This window comes from Lycorma delicatula, chromosome 6 (assembly GCF_047948215.1).
Source record: "Lycorma delicatula isolate Av1 chromosome 6, ASM4794821v1, whole genome shotgun sequence".
Lineage (NCBI taxonomy): Eukaryota > Metazoa > Arthropoda > Insecta > Hemiptera > Fulgoridae > Lycorma > Lycorma delicatula.
Genome location: NC_134460.1, coordinates 149799732 through 149813834, shown reverse-complemented (window position 1 = coordinate 149813834; position 14103 = coordinate 149799732). Strand labels below are relative to the sequence as shown.

General features: G+C 32.4%; 1 protein-coding gene across 1 annotated transcript in view; it reads right to left on the bottom strand.

Annotated features, from left to right (window-relative positions):
- The window catches only part of LOC142326375 (ATP-binding cassette sub-family G member 4-like), a 115966-nt gene that overhangs the window by 7242 nt on the left and 94621 nt on the right, over positions 1 to 14103 (bottom strand). The window contains exons 8-11 of the mRNA XM_075368832.1: positions 12859 to 13008; positions 9399 to 9556; positions 6317 to 6485; positions 3736 to 3836 (exon numbers count right to left, since the gene is read on the bottom strand). Coding sequence (XP_075224947.1) covers positions 3736 to 3836; positions 6317 to 6485; positions 9399 to 9556; positions 12859 to 13008 — 578 coding nt within the window. The remainder of the gene's footprint in view (positions 1 to 3735; positions 3837 to 6316; positions 6486 to 9398; positions 9557 to 12858; positions 13009 to 14103) is intronic.

Here is a 14103-nt window from a genome sequence, read left to right as displayed (position 1 = left end):
TCTCGTTCATTGCACTACTGTACGTTTGAATTTCGGAGATCCAAAACACCGTAACGGTGTCGGGATGACCAGACAAACATCCAGCCTTTACGTTTTCCACACACTTAGGTTTATTAAAAGTCAGGTCATGTGACGTGGAATGTAAGACTTCTCCATTGTGTGTTTAATCGATGATTTGCAACAACTCCCTGTTGATGAAGCTCCTTGACGACTTTAGTTTAGCAAGTTTAGCAACTTGTGCAACTGCAACTCTGTGCAGTTTAGCAAGTCCCTACACACAACAACACCCCTGGAGGAAGCATAAATGTGGTACAACCTTAATGTTGTTGAATCCCATCTTCTTAGTTTTGAGCAGCATCATGAACCCCAGAGCCTTAATTGTATGAATTATGTTTTAAAAACAACCTCCTACAAGACTATCTTATTAGGAAAGGCTCTCCCAATCAATTAAGTGGTGAAAGTTTGAGCAGCCATGTGGAAGTTGCGAAGAGGCTGGTTGGCTGAGGTATTTGGCATGTGGTTTTGAGCCCGACATATACAGAAGCAGAATGGTGATCACAATACACCGGATCTAAATGTCATATAGTTGCCCATCTCCTGCTTGTGGATGAGGCTTCAGACCCTCATGATGGAATAGCAGCTTGAGTGGAACACCACGACTAAGGGAAGATCTTAGTATAATTTTATACAGACATGTAAATTTGAAACACTATCTGTTCAGGTTCCGCCTGGCAACTGATGTGTGTAAAAGTTCCAGTCGAATGTATATATTACGTATGACTGCCCTGCTCTTGGGGGAGAGGGTAGAGCTCGGGCCATCATGGAACTTAGAGAGGGCAAGGGAAAGATTGGCCACATTAATGGCGAGTCAGTGTGACATGAATCACACTGTCAGACCGTGTGGAGTTCCTTGATACAGTTGTGTTGTTCAACCGGCATCAGTAATTTACTTAAGGGAAGACTCTGACTGCATTGCTGGAAGAAGGTATCCTTGAGTAACGATCGGCCATCAATTGTTAGCTCAAATCAGCTATAATGGGCAGCTACTTGCTGACATACAGTGACGTAGGGGTGACAGCGATTTGCTATCCTTATTTATTTATTCATTGATTCTGAAGTGATAAATTTTTAATTTATAAGGTTCATATATTTTATTGTCAGACGGGGTGCGTCTACCCATTTAGAAAATATATGACATGTGCATGGCTGGACAGAAAATCAGCTGGTGTAATAGACCATGCTTATACCGTTCACGCAGTTGGGTTAGCTCCAGGAGCTATTAGGAACAAGGCTTCAGAATCTGCTTAGAGGTTTCTGAAGCAATCATCCTCTTGACAGGGTCATCTGACAGACTATGTAGACGAACATGAACCTCATATCTATTTTCTTTCTTGTTCTACTAAGATGGACTTTTATTTTTAGTCTATGCATTATCTGGTGGCTTGAATGGTCTTATAGCTTCTTTTTGAAAGAGCAACTTCATTCTATTGCTGATGATTATCTCTATCACAGTATTCAAAGATGAGTAAGGCCATTAGGAACTGATTTGCACCAAAGTTGCAGTAGAAACAGTAGCTGGTGCCTGAGCATAAGTTGTTGTTGCTCTAGGTTTACGGCTGTTTAAAATTTTTTTAGTTTCAAGATAACTGACCTGTAAGGTTTTAACTTTTCTTTCATCTTTGTAAAAAGAGTAGTTCTGACCGACATGAATGCTCTCCTTTGCTGCTGACACAGACAGAAGGATCCGTGCGTGGTTCCTCTTCATGAGCCTGTTCACCACACATGCATATTTGCAGTCTCTCACATTGAATCGTGGTGTTGCCATATTGCTGGCACCTGAAGCATCACGTGGGTTACGGCACAAAAGCTTGCACATCTAGACGGTATATACCAGTACACATTAAAAGTGAGAACATGAGATCATGATAAAGACATGCGAAATGAGGTGGAGGTAGAACTTCACCATTCCTTATCATGTTTAGCCTTTGGCACTATTTTGCGCTGTGGTGACCACTCCTCCACAATCTTGCTCAAAACAATGTGTAGATCTCTCGACAAACAACACCCTTTGATGTATTGAAAATGCTGTGAGGATCTACACCTACAGCAAATTCACCTATTTTCTTTCGGTCGAGTAAAGACTGTTGAAAGTTTTCTGTTATTTTATTTACTGGGCCTCCAGCACAATTAGTTATTTCACTATCGATAAGAAAATGACTTATCATCTTTCACAATTACCAGATACTTATGTCTGGGTGATCTGTCCGTGAAGACAGCTCTCTGCAGACTCTTCATATTCTTCCTCATGTCATATTCTTCCTGACTCATTACTCTTCTTCTGTTTCACTTCTGTGACACGGCTGGTTCTTAACAAGGTTGTAGAATGAAAGCTCGTACATCTACATGATGTATGCTAATACATACTTTATTGGGCAAGAAAGGTCTGTTGAATTTTTTACATGCAAATCAAAAGAAAGAACCTCACCATTTCTCCTCATGATCAACCTGTAGTATTGAGTCACTGCTTAACTTGACAATTCCTCCACTATTTCTTCTTCCATGTAATAAAGAAGACTGTGGCCAGCAACAACTCCTTTCAGTGAATGCTATGAGGTTGGACAAACTTAGGGAACTTTTAGGCTTGAACTTTTTGGGTTTGACTGTTATTTACGGTTTTGATGTACATACCGTTGAAAGTCTTACGTATTTCCTTGACAGTACCACCAGCACAGTTTGTTATCTCCCGAGCAAACAATAATCAGCTAACTTTCTGAAAGTTGCCATTCTCTCTCGTAATCACAAGATCCCTTGGTTCTGGGCACACTACTGCTAAAAATGCTTGTAGACTTCTCAACTCTTTTCTACGTTTATCAATATCCTTACTTCGTTCCCTCTTCGCTTCTGGTGAATCAGCTGTTCCTAGACGAGGATGTTTATATACAATCTGCCACATTTATTTGTTAAAGATTCTGCATGAATGTTGATCCCTTCCGTAGCAAAGCAAGCTTCACTTCATGGCTACTAACCTTGGAGGTTCAACCCAGTACTCCTAAGTAACCAGCATATCTCCCGGTAGAGAGCAAATGCAGAATTTCTGCGCTGACTCCAGGCCCTTACTCACCGAAGCTTTCAGGGTGATGCACATGGCCACCTTACTACATACTTGCCATTGCAGAGGGCATGTAGACAACACAATGATCTCTGTTACACCTGCGATCAGATGACCTCGGCTGCCACATTGCCAGCTCTAAAGAGGTTAAAGTCCAAGTATCCAAATCTTTCTTTTAGTCTCCAGGTATTGCTTCAGAGGATGAGATGAAATGGAAATTTGTAGCATGTGAAAATGCAACATCTGACTTGCATTTTCACATGCTACATGTGAAAATGCTTTGAACCCGGGACCTTCAGATGAAAGGCCGAGACTCTACCACTCATGCCATGGAGGTCGGCAAATGTGGATGATCTGGTGACCAAAAGATTCAGTTCTATAGTGACCTGAAGTTCAAAAGAGTAGGAATGTTTGTTATCACTAATGATTACATGTCCAATAAATACTCGGAGCCATGTTAGCCAGCTACACATATTGTACTACGTACAGCTGTTACTGCCCAGGATGTGTAATGTAGATTGTATGTTCTGGATGTGGTGATTATCTACCTCAGGGTATTATTACTATTATAAGAAAAGCACATTTTAATTAATAAAATAAATAACTGAAAAGTTAGTATGTATTACCTGAAATGGTATATCTGCTGATGTTTTAGCCAAATAGAAAGACTTCAGAGAGTACCAGTGGTTGAGATGTTCTCGAATAAACACAGCCATCTCCATTGGAACTAAAACAAATTATTAAATAATATTTTGAATGTAATACTGGTTAAACAAATGACTAAACAAGATTTGTAGCAGGTTAATTTAAAAAAACAAACTATTGGTTATCATTGTCATAGCCAAGAGTGGCGACAATGACTGTCAATTTTATGAAGTCGATTAAAATATAAGAATTTCAGAGCTACAATTTATTTATTGATTATAATGATGTGATACCTATTTCTCAATGTAATCTCTTCAGCTACTGCAATGCACTTATTCCAACAATCAGAAAACTTCTTGAGCCTGGAAGAGAATTAGTTTTTAGGTGGCCTTATTCATGTTAAATTTCTTCTCTTAAAAGAATACTTCAGTGGGCCTAACAGATGATAATGCTAATTCTGGGTTATATAGAGGATGGGGTAGCATATTTATTTGAGTTCTCCCAGTGTTTCCATAGTTTCATGTCTGCTCTTTCCAGTTAGCTCTATTTCTTAATTCTGGGTTATATAGATGGTGAGGTAGCATATTTATTTGAGTTCTCCCAGTGTTTCCATAGTTTCATGCCTGCCCTTTCCAGTTATCTCTATTTCTTAAACTAGTTGGTCTTCTCTATCTAATTTATACAATTTAGCATCATAATTAAACATAAAAATTATGTAGTTTGATTAAAAAAAAAAAATAAGCAAAAAAATTTAAAAATATTTGTCTAGTGTGGTAAAGATGGTTTATATAAACAATTTTCTAATAAATATACAAATAATCTACTAATATAAATACATAAAAATATCAAAAATTATGTTTAACATGTGCATTAATAATAAAACTTGAATTTTAAAAACAATTTTATTAACCGTTAAGTTAATTCAATGTTATTTTTGTATATTATATTTAATAAAATTAAATATACAGAATATATTACGAAGTTCTCCTGGGACTTTCACAGCCTACTCTAATCATTAAAATAATGGAAAAAGTTCATATAAACATATTTCCTAAAGTGCTCTGTTTGTGAGTTATGGCTAGTGAAAGATTTTACTCAGATTTCAGCTACCCTGGTGAAATGAGGAAGTACTGAAATTTTTAGGACATTAATTAAGGAGCAGAATTAGTGATTTATTATGGTTTTTGAGCTGAAAAATTGAATCCCAAACTGTATCTGCAGTAGTTTTTGAGAAATCTGGAGTAAAAAGCAATAAATTGGGGTACAAATCCCTGTTTTTTTATGTTTGACATACAATAACTCTGTTAAGTGGCTAGTAAACACGTAAAACTTTTAAATTAAATTTATACAGAATTTAATTTTGAATAAAATGGTGTAAGATAATTTGAATAAAACAAAGAAAAGTTAGAAAAATTAGAGTTTTATTTAAAAACAATACATTACTACATTTGTCAGAAAAGAACTTATTTATCGTAAACAAAAACAAAATTCTTTTAGCGATGTAAAAATTTGTAAAAACAAAATTTACTGTTAAAAATTTTTATAAAAATTTAAAAAACTGGAAATTATGTAACAATTGTAAAGTAAAAAATAAATAAAAATTACTGAGATAATTTTTTTATCGGTGACAAATACAATAAATTAAGTGAAAAATTATTTCAAAGTTGGCGATAAAATAACAGCAGCTGATCAACAATGTGCAATACTGCATTAGTGTTTATATCATTTTGTAAGGTATATTAAGTATATTTGGTACTGTGAGCTGTGTTGATGTATCTCTGTGCATTTTAATTTGAATGTGATCAGTATCTAACAAAGAAATATGATTGATATCTTTTTAAAATAACTGAATATATTGGGAATTACTTACAGATTTGAAGAAAAATTCAAGAAAATTTCTTCAGATGTGAAGAAATAATTTTAGTTTTTATTAAAATTGCATTAATTATCAAGACTCTTAGTCTGATTTATCCTGCATTAACCTATATCCTTGGTATGCTTTAAGTACTTGAATTATTAAGTAAATCTTGAAATTTATTACCCATGGATATAGTAGTTTGTGTTGTTTATTTTACTTTTATTTTTATAGAAGTATGTTAAATGAATGTACTTTTGTATCTATTTGTGTGTCCACATGGTCTTAAGGTGATATGGGTGTATACAAATAACTTTTGTGAGGTTGGGTGGTTTGTGATATTATGAATGAGAGTATCTACTAAAAGTGTGTTTTTGTGGATAGTTTTTTATGATGATGAGGTCAAGGAAAAAAGTTTGTTTACTATATTTATTTTCAGCTGTAAAATTTAGTTTGTGGTGAATTTTGTTAATTTAATACTTATGGATAATGAGCATTTTACTTGTCTTAGAACAATAAGGTTGTATTATCAACAACTTATGTGAGTGCGTATATTATTCTCTAAGTATATCTGTTAAAGGAGAGTGTTTTAAAATTAAAAATCATAGCTACCAGTAATATGTTACCTATTTATTACTTTTCCTGTAATCTTTATTTGAAATTTCTTGACCTATAAATTATTATAAATATGAACTAAATTTACTAACATGTTAATATTGTTGGCATCATTGAAGAGAACATAAGAAAAAGTACTGTAAAAAATAGGCATCCTGCATTGTTTGACACATTTGAAGCTTCATCACCAATCTTATAATATAACATTCCAATTAGTAGGCCTACCAGAACATGTGATACTATACGAAGCTGTGTAAGAGTCTGAAAAAAATGAAAATGCAAAATGTCAGCTGAAAAGTAAATTATAAGAATAAAATATAAAAATTTTAACATTCATATCCTGTAAAAAATTAGTTAATAGTTAATTAAAGCACAGAAAATACTTTTATATATGTCATAATGCCAATATCATGACATTTGAATGTCAGTGACTGACATTTTTTTTTTATTAAAAATTTTGTATAATAAACCCTTAATTTTTATAATAAAATCTCAACTACTTGTTTGATTTTATGATAATGCCTAGTGACTATTATCATAATATGAAAGTGACTATTCTTTTTGGCAAAAGAATTTAAATATTTAAAATATTTAATTTAAATATTTAAATATTTAACATATTTAATTTTCTATTTATCGATCTACAATTTTATAATTATGGGTGCTAGATAATGGTCTGACAACCCAGTTTTGTAGTTTAAAAACTCACATGACTATTTGAGAGACTTCCAAGAGATGATGTTATATCTTAAATGGAAATATACATAGACATAATAAATATTTAATACTTAGACATGCTTAGTTTGTTCATATTTACAACAGCCCATTATAAAGATATATAATAAAATAGCAGAGTTCTATGACAAAAGTGAAAAAAGAAACTTAATAAAAAAATGTAAAATGAAATAATAAAAAAACAAGTTCAAGTAATAAACACAGTCGGTGCTGTGATGTTTATAATATCTATTCTCTTCAGCAGATTGTATCACCATCATTCATTACTGCCGAAGTTATCTGGAAGGTCATAATATGACTTGCCCTCTAAGATCTGCTTTACTTATACGGTACTTATTACAATTCCAGATCATAAGCAGTTCTTGGATGGTCGTAGTTCAGTAGAATTAGAATGACTTATTCAAGTGAAATTTTCAAGGCATTCTAACCCAAATTTGTTTAAACATATTGAAATAAAAGCAGGTACAATTTTCAAGGTACTTACCCAATTCTAATCATATGTTTACAGCATTCTGAAATGAAGAGGAAACCTAATAAAAAATTAATGAATAATAACTAAAAAACAAATATTCAATGAACGTAATGTATGGAGATTCATAAGCAATGAATGAAAAAAATTAGTTGCCTAATAATCAGATAAATAAATACCTAATTTAATGGTGAAATGACAATGTGAAATATGATTTAAAGTACAAATATTCTTTTCTTTTTAAATGTTAAATAGGTACTTAAAATTTGAAGAATTTTATTTAAAATATTGCACTGTATTCTTGCAGAAAGTACAACGCATTATACATGTCTAACAATTCGAAATAAGAGTATTAGAAAAAAATATTGTCCTGATATTTACTTGGTTAACAGTACAAAATTGTGTAAAATGTTAAGTAACTCCTGCTCTGTTTTATGATATAACAGAATGTTTCATGATGTTAGAAAATGCTGAATGCGGGTTACTTCTTTAGAATAGTAACATAAAAATATAGAAAAAAGTACTGAATAAAATCAGCTGCCATAGATTCATCTATAAACCTCATTTAATTCCTTGGTATAACCATCTTTATACCAGAGGTGGGCCAAAAGTCACTACCTGTTATAAAGATCATTATTTAAATACAAAACAAAAACAAATTGAATTTGTAACTAATCCTTTATTGAAGCTAGATGATTATCTATATATTGTTTCTTGAATTGTTTTTTCATTTTTGTCGATACATTTCTGCAGACAACTGGGATGCTTAAGCATACTTCTTAGCACAGTGGTGTATTGAAATACATTTCTTCAAAAGTGTTTTGAATAGCATCCTTCAAGTCCTCAATTGTTTGCGGTTTTGTAGCATAGACTTTACCTTTAACAATTCCCCAAAAGAAAAATTCCATGGGTGTACGGTCTGGAGATCTGGGTGGCATTTTTATTGCCCCTCGCTATCCAATAACTTTCCCATCAAATAACTCATCAATGTACTTTGCATAATGGGGTGGGGCTCCATCATATTGAAAATAAAGTAAGTTTAGAGTGTCGTAAATCATTTGTAGCCCCTGAATGGCATAGGTTGCCAACATTGCCAGGTACTTCTCTCCAGTTCCTATTCCATCAAAAAAAGGTCCAATTACTCCACAAAATGAGATACCACCCCAAATGATAACACTAGGATGATTTAGCTGCCTCTGCCTCTCAAAAACATTTCTATGGTTCTCTGAATAACAATAGGTACAGTTGTGTGTGTTGACAAGGTCTGTTAATTTGAAAGTCCGATCATCACTTAAAATTATCTTAGAAAACAACTCATTATCACCTTCTCTTACTTCATTTAACATTGTCTCCCAAAATTGAAACCTGCAATCACGATCATCTTTCGATAGACCATGTATGAGACGAGGTATGTAATGTTTGAATTTAGCCTGAAAAATTCTGAAATATTGTGTTAGAGAGATAGCCTATGAGTAGAATTTTTAGGGCTCTGGATAAATGCTTGTAAAACTTTAAGTTTAGTTTCATCACTTAATGATGGCCTACCCGACATGGGGCAGTCTGCTGCAGTTGCATTTCTCTCAAAATGTTTTTGCAAATTGTAGACAGCCTTCCATGTTGGTGGAAGAGTGTAGAAATGATAATTCTACTCATTATTAAATTATACCCACTTTGTACCAGGTTTTTAAAGCAAAAGCTCTTTCTTCATTAGTAAACATCTTCACAAGTTAGAATCAAATGAACATATTAACAGCTGTATACTATAGATTTTTTATTGAAGAGCATTGCATCAAGGTTGTAATTTAAAATCAATGTAAAGATCATAAACAAGATTATCTTAATGTTTTACAGTGAGTTGCAACTTCTGGTACAGAGTTATTTACTGGTACAGAGCTGTAAAAAATAACTAACTACACTAATAATTGTTTTCAAATATAAGATTAATAAGTTAAAAGATAAGCTGTACTTACTTGGTCTCTTGATGTAGAAAGAAGTGTTCTTTTCAGTAAAATAGTAAATTGAAAGAGAGTTGATGGTGTTACATCAGGTACTGCTGGACTTAGACTGTCATTTGACTGCAGAAAGAGAGTAGTTGGAGACATAGGTGATATTACAGAAGTGCGTTTTACTATAAAATGGATAAAAAAAAATTCTCTTTTATGATCAAAATTCTTTTGATTTTCTTATATTATTTTATTTATTTAGCATGATGTTATATTCTGTATTTTATTCACAACCAAGTTAACTAACCATCATCATGGCAAAAGGTATAGATTGTTTTCTTTTTGTATCAACTGAGTGTTCATGAACATGTTGATGTGTAACAAGATTTTTCATATTCAGCAATTCAGGAGAAGGCATATAATATAATCTTATACAGTTTTATGCAGAATCCAAATCAGTCATTAGGGTCTAAGATCAAACTAAGCATGATATGAGAAATTAGCTCTCTAATGTTATTTGACTGAGCTTACATTGGATAGTATGTCATAATATACCAATTATGTTATGTAAAATAAATTAAAAAAAAAAAAATAGAGTACAGACGAAGGAAATCACCTCGATGGTTTAAAATTAGTAAAGGAAAGAACATTTGTGAGTTGTCTGAAAAATCTTGGAAAATGTCTTTCTTGTTGAAATCTTTAAATCTTCTAATTCTTAACATTACTGTGCATAAAGTTATCACAAGAGGTTAAACGTTAAACAAATTGATTCAAAATGATGTAATTGCAATAATTGTCCAGGAGATTATTGAACTTGTTTGGATTGAAATTAAATGCTATTTGATGTCAACTAAGCAAAAATTGAAGCAACATCAAAACATTGTAAATAAAGATAATTTCTGACATTTTTGTATAAAAAAAAATTCCTTTTCCAATTTCAATAAACGGTCTTATCATTCTTAACATTGTGTATTACTTATGAACAATGTATTTTTTATCTTTATTATTGAAAAGTTATAACCAATATTTTGGGCTGAAGATGTAACTGAATAGAATCATGAATATTCTGCACAAGAATATTGGCTAAAGAGGAAACTAGAAGTATGTGGAAGATAAAGAATAAAAGATTATAGACTTTTTAAATTGCATTTTGTGTTATATAATAATATATGAGGGATGTTCAATAATTGAGATAAATTGATGTATAGAAAAAACAGTTCATTCAATGACACTGAAATGTTTTGAAGGCCACTTGGCAACCTTGGGAAAAAATTTAATCAGCTGTTTGATCATAATTAATCTAAACATAACCTTTTTTGTGGATTTCAGAATGTCAGCTCCGCTTGAAATGTTTGTGCTGGAAGAGCAACATATAGTGATAAGATTTTTGCTATCAGAAGGTGTGCAGCCAGCAGAAATTTACTCAACAATGTTGAAACAATATGGTGAAATTTGTTTAAACTGCTGTAGCGAGTATAACTGGGTAGAACAGTTTAATTCAAGCAAAACAAGTGTGACTAATCTCCATCGCTCAGGAAGAATGGTTTAGGTTTAGACCACTGCACTGCAAAATCGCATAAATGATCTTATCTGTGAAGACAGGTGAGCCAAAATTTCCCAAATTGCTAGTATGTGTAATATGAATGTTGGAACCATGCATTCAATCAATCATGATGTGCTGAATTATTGCAAAACATGTTTGAGATAGGTTCCAAAACAGTCGAATCTAGCCCATAAAGACACCTTGATTCGTATTTGTTCTGAGCTCAAAGAACGGTTTGAAGTGGAAGCTAATGATTTTCAATGTAAGAAATGTGGGTACACTATTTCAAGCCCTAATCCAAACGGCAAAGTCTTGAGTGGAAATATCCAGATTCACCCACCAAAAAAAATTCAAAACTCACGTGTCAGCCAGTAAAGTGATGTTGACATTCTTCTGGGACGCACAAGGCCTAATTTTTAGTGACAATTTAGAAGAACAACATACTGTGAACAGTGAGTACTATTCTAACATGCTTCAACATAAAGTGAGACCTGTAATTAGGCGAAAACATCAGGGCGCTCTCTCAAAAGGTGTGATTCTCTTGCATAACAACGCATGCCTCCACATTGCTCAGAGAACGGGGGAAATGCTTGAGAAGTTGGGTTGGGAGGTATTACCATATCCTTCTTACAGCCCAGACCTCGTCCCATCTGATTTTCATTTGTTCAAAAACTTAACTTAATCCCATGTTTCAGCAGTAAACTTTCTTCAATGAACTACCATTTCAGCTAAAATTCTGTTAGTAATGTGATGCTTTTAGTATGGAGAAGTTAAAGAAAGATGTGATCTCACAAAATACAAAGCAAACTTCAACAAATATGTATATACAACAAATCTAACCGATGATACAATAAAAATATTCAGACTTTCTTTTAGATTTTTAACAGTGAGCTAATGTAGTTATTCGTACCTACTAAAGACTACAACCAAGGATTCTACATAATAAAATACAAAATGACATGCTGTTGTTTGGTACTTAATTCAACAAGATACATTTGGTACCTGAAGGTACCACAAAATCTTAAGATACATTATAAAAAAAAAACATTCATTGTCAAAAAATCTTATCATATAATAAATTACCATTATTTCTGTAAAATAATCAATATTTTCAGAAATGAGGTTACCCAAATGCTTTCAGAACTATAACATACTCAAATAAATTAAATCTCTAGAAATATTTAAATTAGGTCCAGTAACTTATTATTATAGGGACAGGAAGGGTAGCCTTTCTGTGTAGGAGCGTCGTAGCAACCAGAAGTTGTAGTCATGATGTCTCAATGAACCAGGAGGGACCCCCGATGGGTAGGACAGCAATTAGCTGCATACACAGGGTAGGTTAATCTGCAGCCACGTCACTCAGGGCCGACTGAGGCAGCGTCTTCTAGGTGATTACCGTTTGCCCCTGAGTGGTTAAAAAGGTCCAAAACAAAAGTAACTTATTAAATCAAATAAGTATAAAATTCATTTAATTATGAGGATGTAGGATATACAATCATTTAAAGCCATTTCATGAACAACTAAAAAAAGGTCAAAGGCAACACATCGTATTACTACAAATAGCAAGGAAATTGTGAAGTAAAAGTTAGAACAGATTGAAACTAGCATTATAAATGTTCTTAAATGAGTCATTAATTGTGTGCTCTTTCATTTTAATAGATTAATAAATACAAATAATGATCTCTGATTTCAGACTAGAAAATGTTCCTCTAAAACAGTGTTAATCAATGAAGTGCAATCTACAAGGAACACCAATAATAATCTAAACAAATTTTGCTTATAAGTATTTACAGTTGTTATTATCCTTCATTGAACCATTAAATTTAGCACTTTTTTCAAATTCATTAAATATTCTGGCTTTAAACAATTTTAAAAATAATTAACTGAAAAGAAACAATGATTTAAAAAAGTGTAATTAATATAAAGTGAAGAAAATCTTCAAACCTGAGTTGCAAATTCCATTTGGAATATTTACTGAGTTGTTTATTGGTCCATCATTGTTGATTACTCCAGCTTTTAAAATCGGTGAATTTGTTACAGCAGCAGCAAGTGTCGTTTGAACACACCCATGTTCACCACTTGCCACTTCCATCACTAAAAGAATAACAAAAAAAATAAATAAATGCAATATCCAATGTAATTTTAAAGAACTATAACAAAAGTACAATGCCACTTTTTATGAAATTAGATGAAATTCTGTTAATATTAGTGAAAATTTGGAATACACAGGTACATTGAAAGTTAAGGCAATCAGATTTTATACTAAAGTCCCTATCATCACCAATCTATTTCGCAATGGCTTTTTTGCTCTGATGGATAAGCATTATTTTTTTATATTTTTACTTTTTTATTTATGAAGTGTTAATAAAAGGGATCTTTATATATATAAAGCCTTTGTATCATGTCATTACAAATACCAGACATCGTGACTTGTACTGGACAAAAATTACATGTGTTAAAAAAATAGCTCATCAGCGAGTTAATAACTTTTTTCAAATAATAGTCACTGAATATGACTGAAGAAATTTTGATGTAAACAATACGTCAAACTTACTGGTACCAATCAGTCATGATTGTATTATATTATAAAATTTGTTTTGGTAGTTAAAAGTTTTATATTTTTAAATAAACAACATTTCATCAATTCATTGCTTTACATAATCTGTTTTAATATTTCATTGGCTGAAGTATATTTAATGCACCTGAGGTACAAGAGAAATTGGTTAAGAATTGTCTTCTTAAAAAATAATAAAAGTTATTATGTACTTAATTTGATAATCCCTATATAATCAGTATGATCAACCTTAATCAAAGGTAATTCCTTTGTGAGTTGTTAATCATCCCCTTTTACATTTACTAATATTTCATTCCAAATCATTCGAGGGACCCTTAATGAACCTATAAATATTATCCCTTAACTCTACTTACCATCATGTGGTTGTCTAAAAATAACCCGAAGAACTGCAGAATTGCTTATCTGGTAAAGCCAAATCTTCTACTGCCAACTAGAATCTAAATCACTGAAGAGATATGCATTTGATTGAGCTTGGCTTAATTCTGATGTCTAACAATGCACTAAACTCAAAAAGTGAAAAAAATTCAATTATGAATTCTCTTGCATGGCTGAATGCAATGCGTATCATTAATAACACATTGTATACGATTGATGAGTATATCGTCCGACCAAAA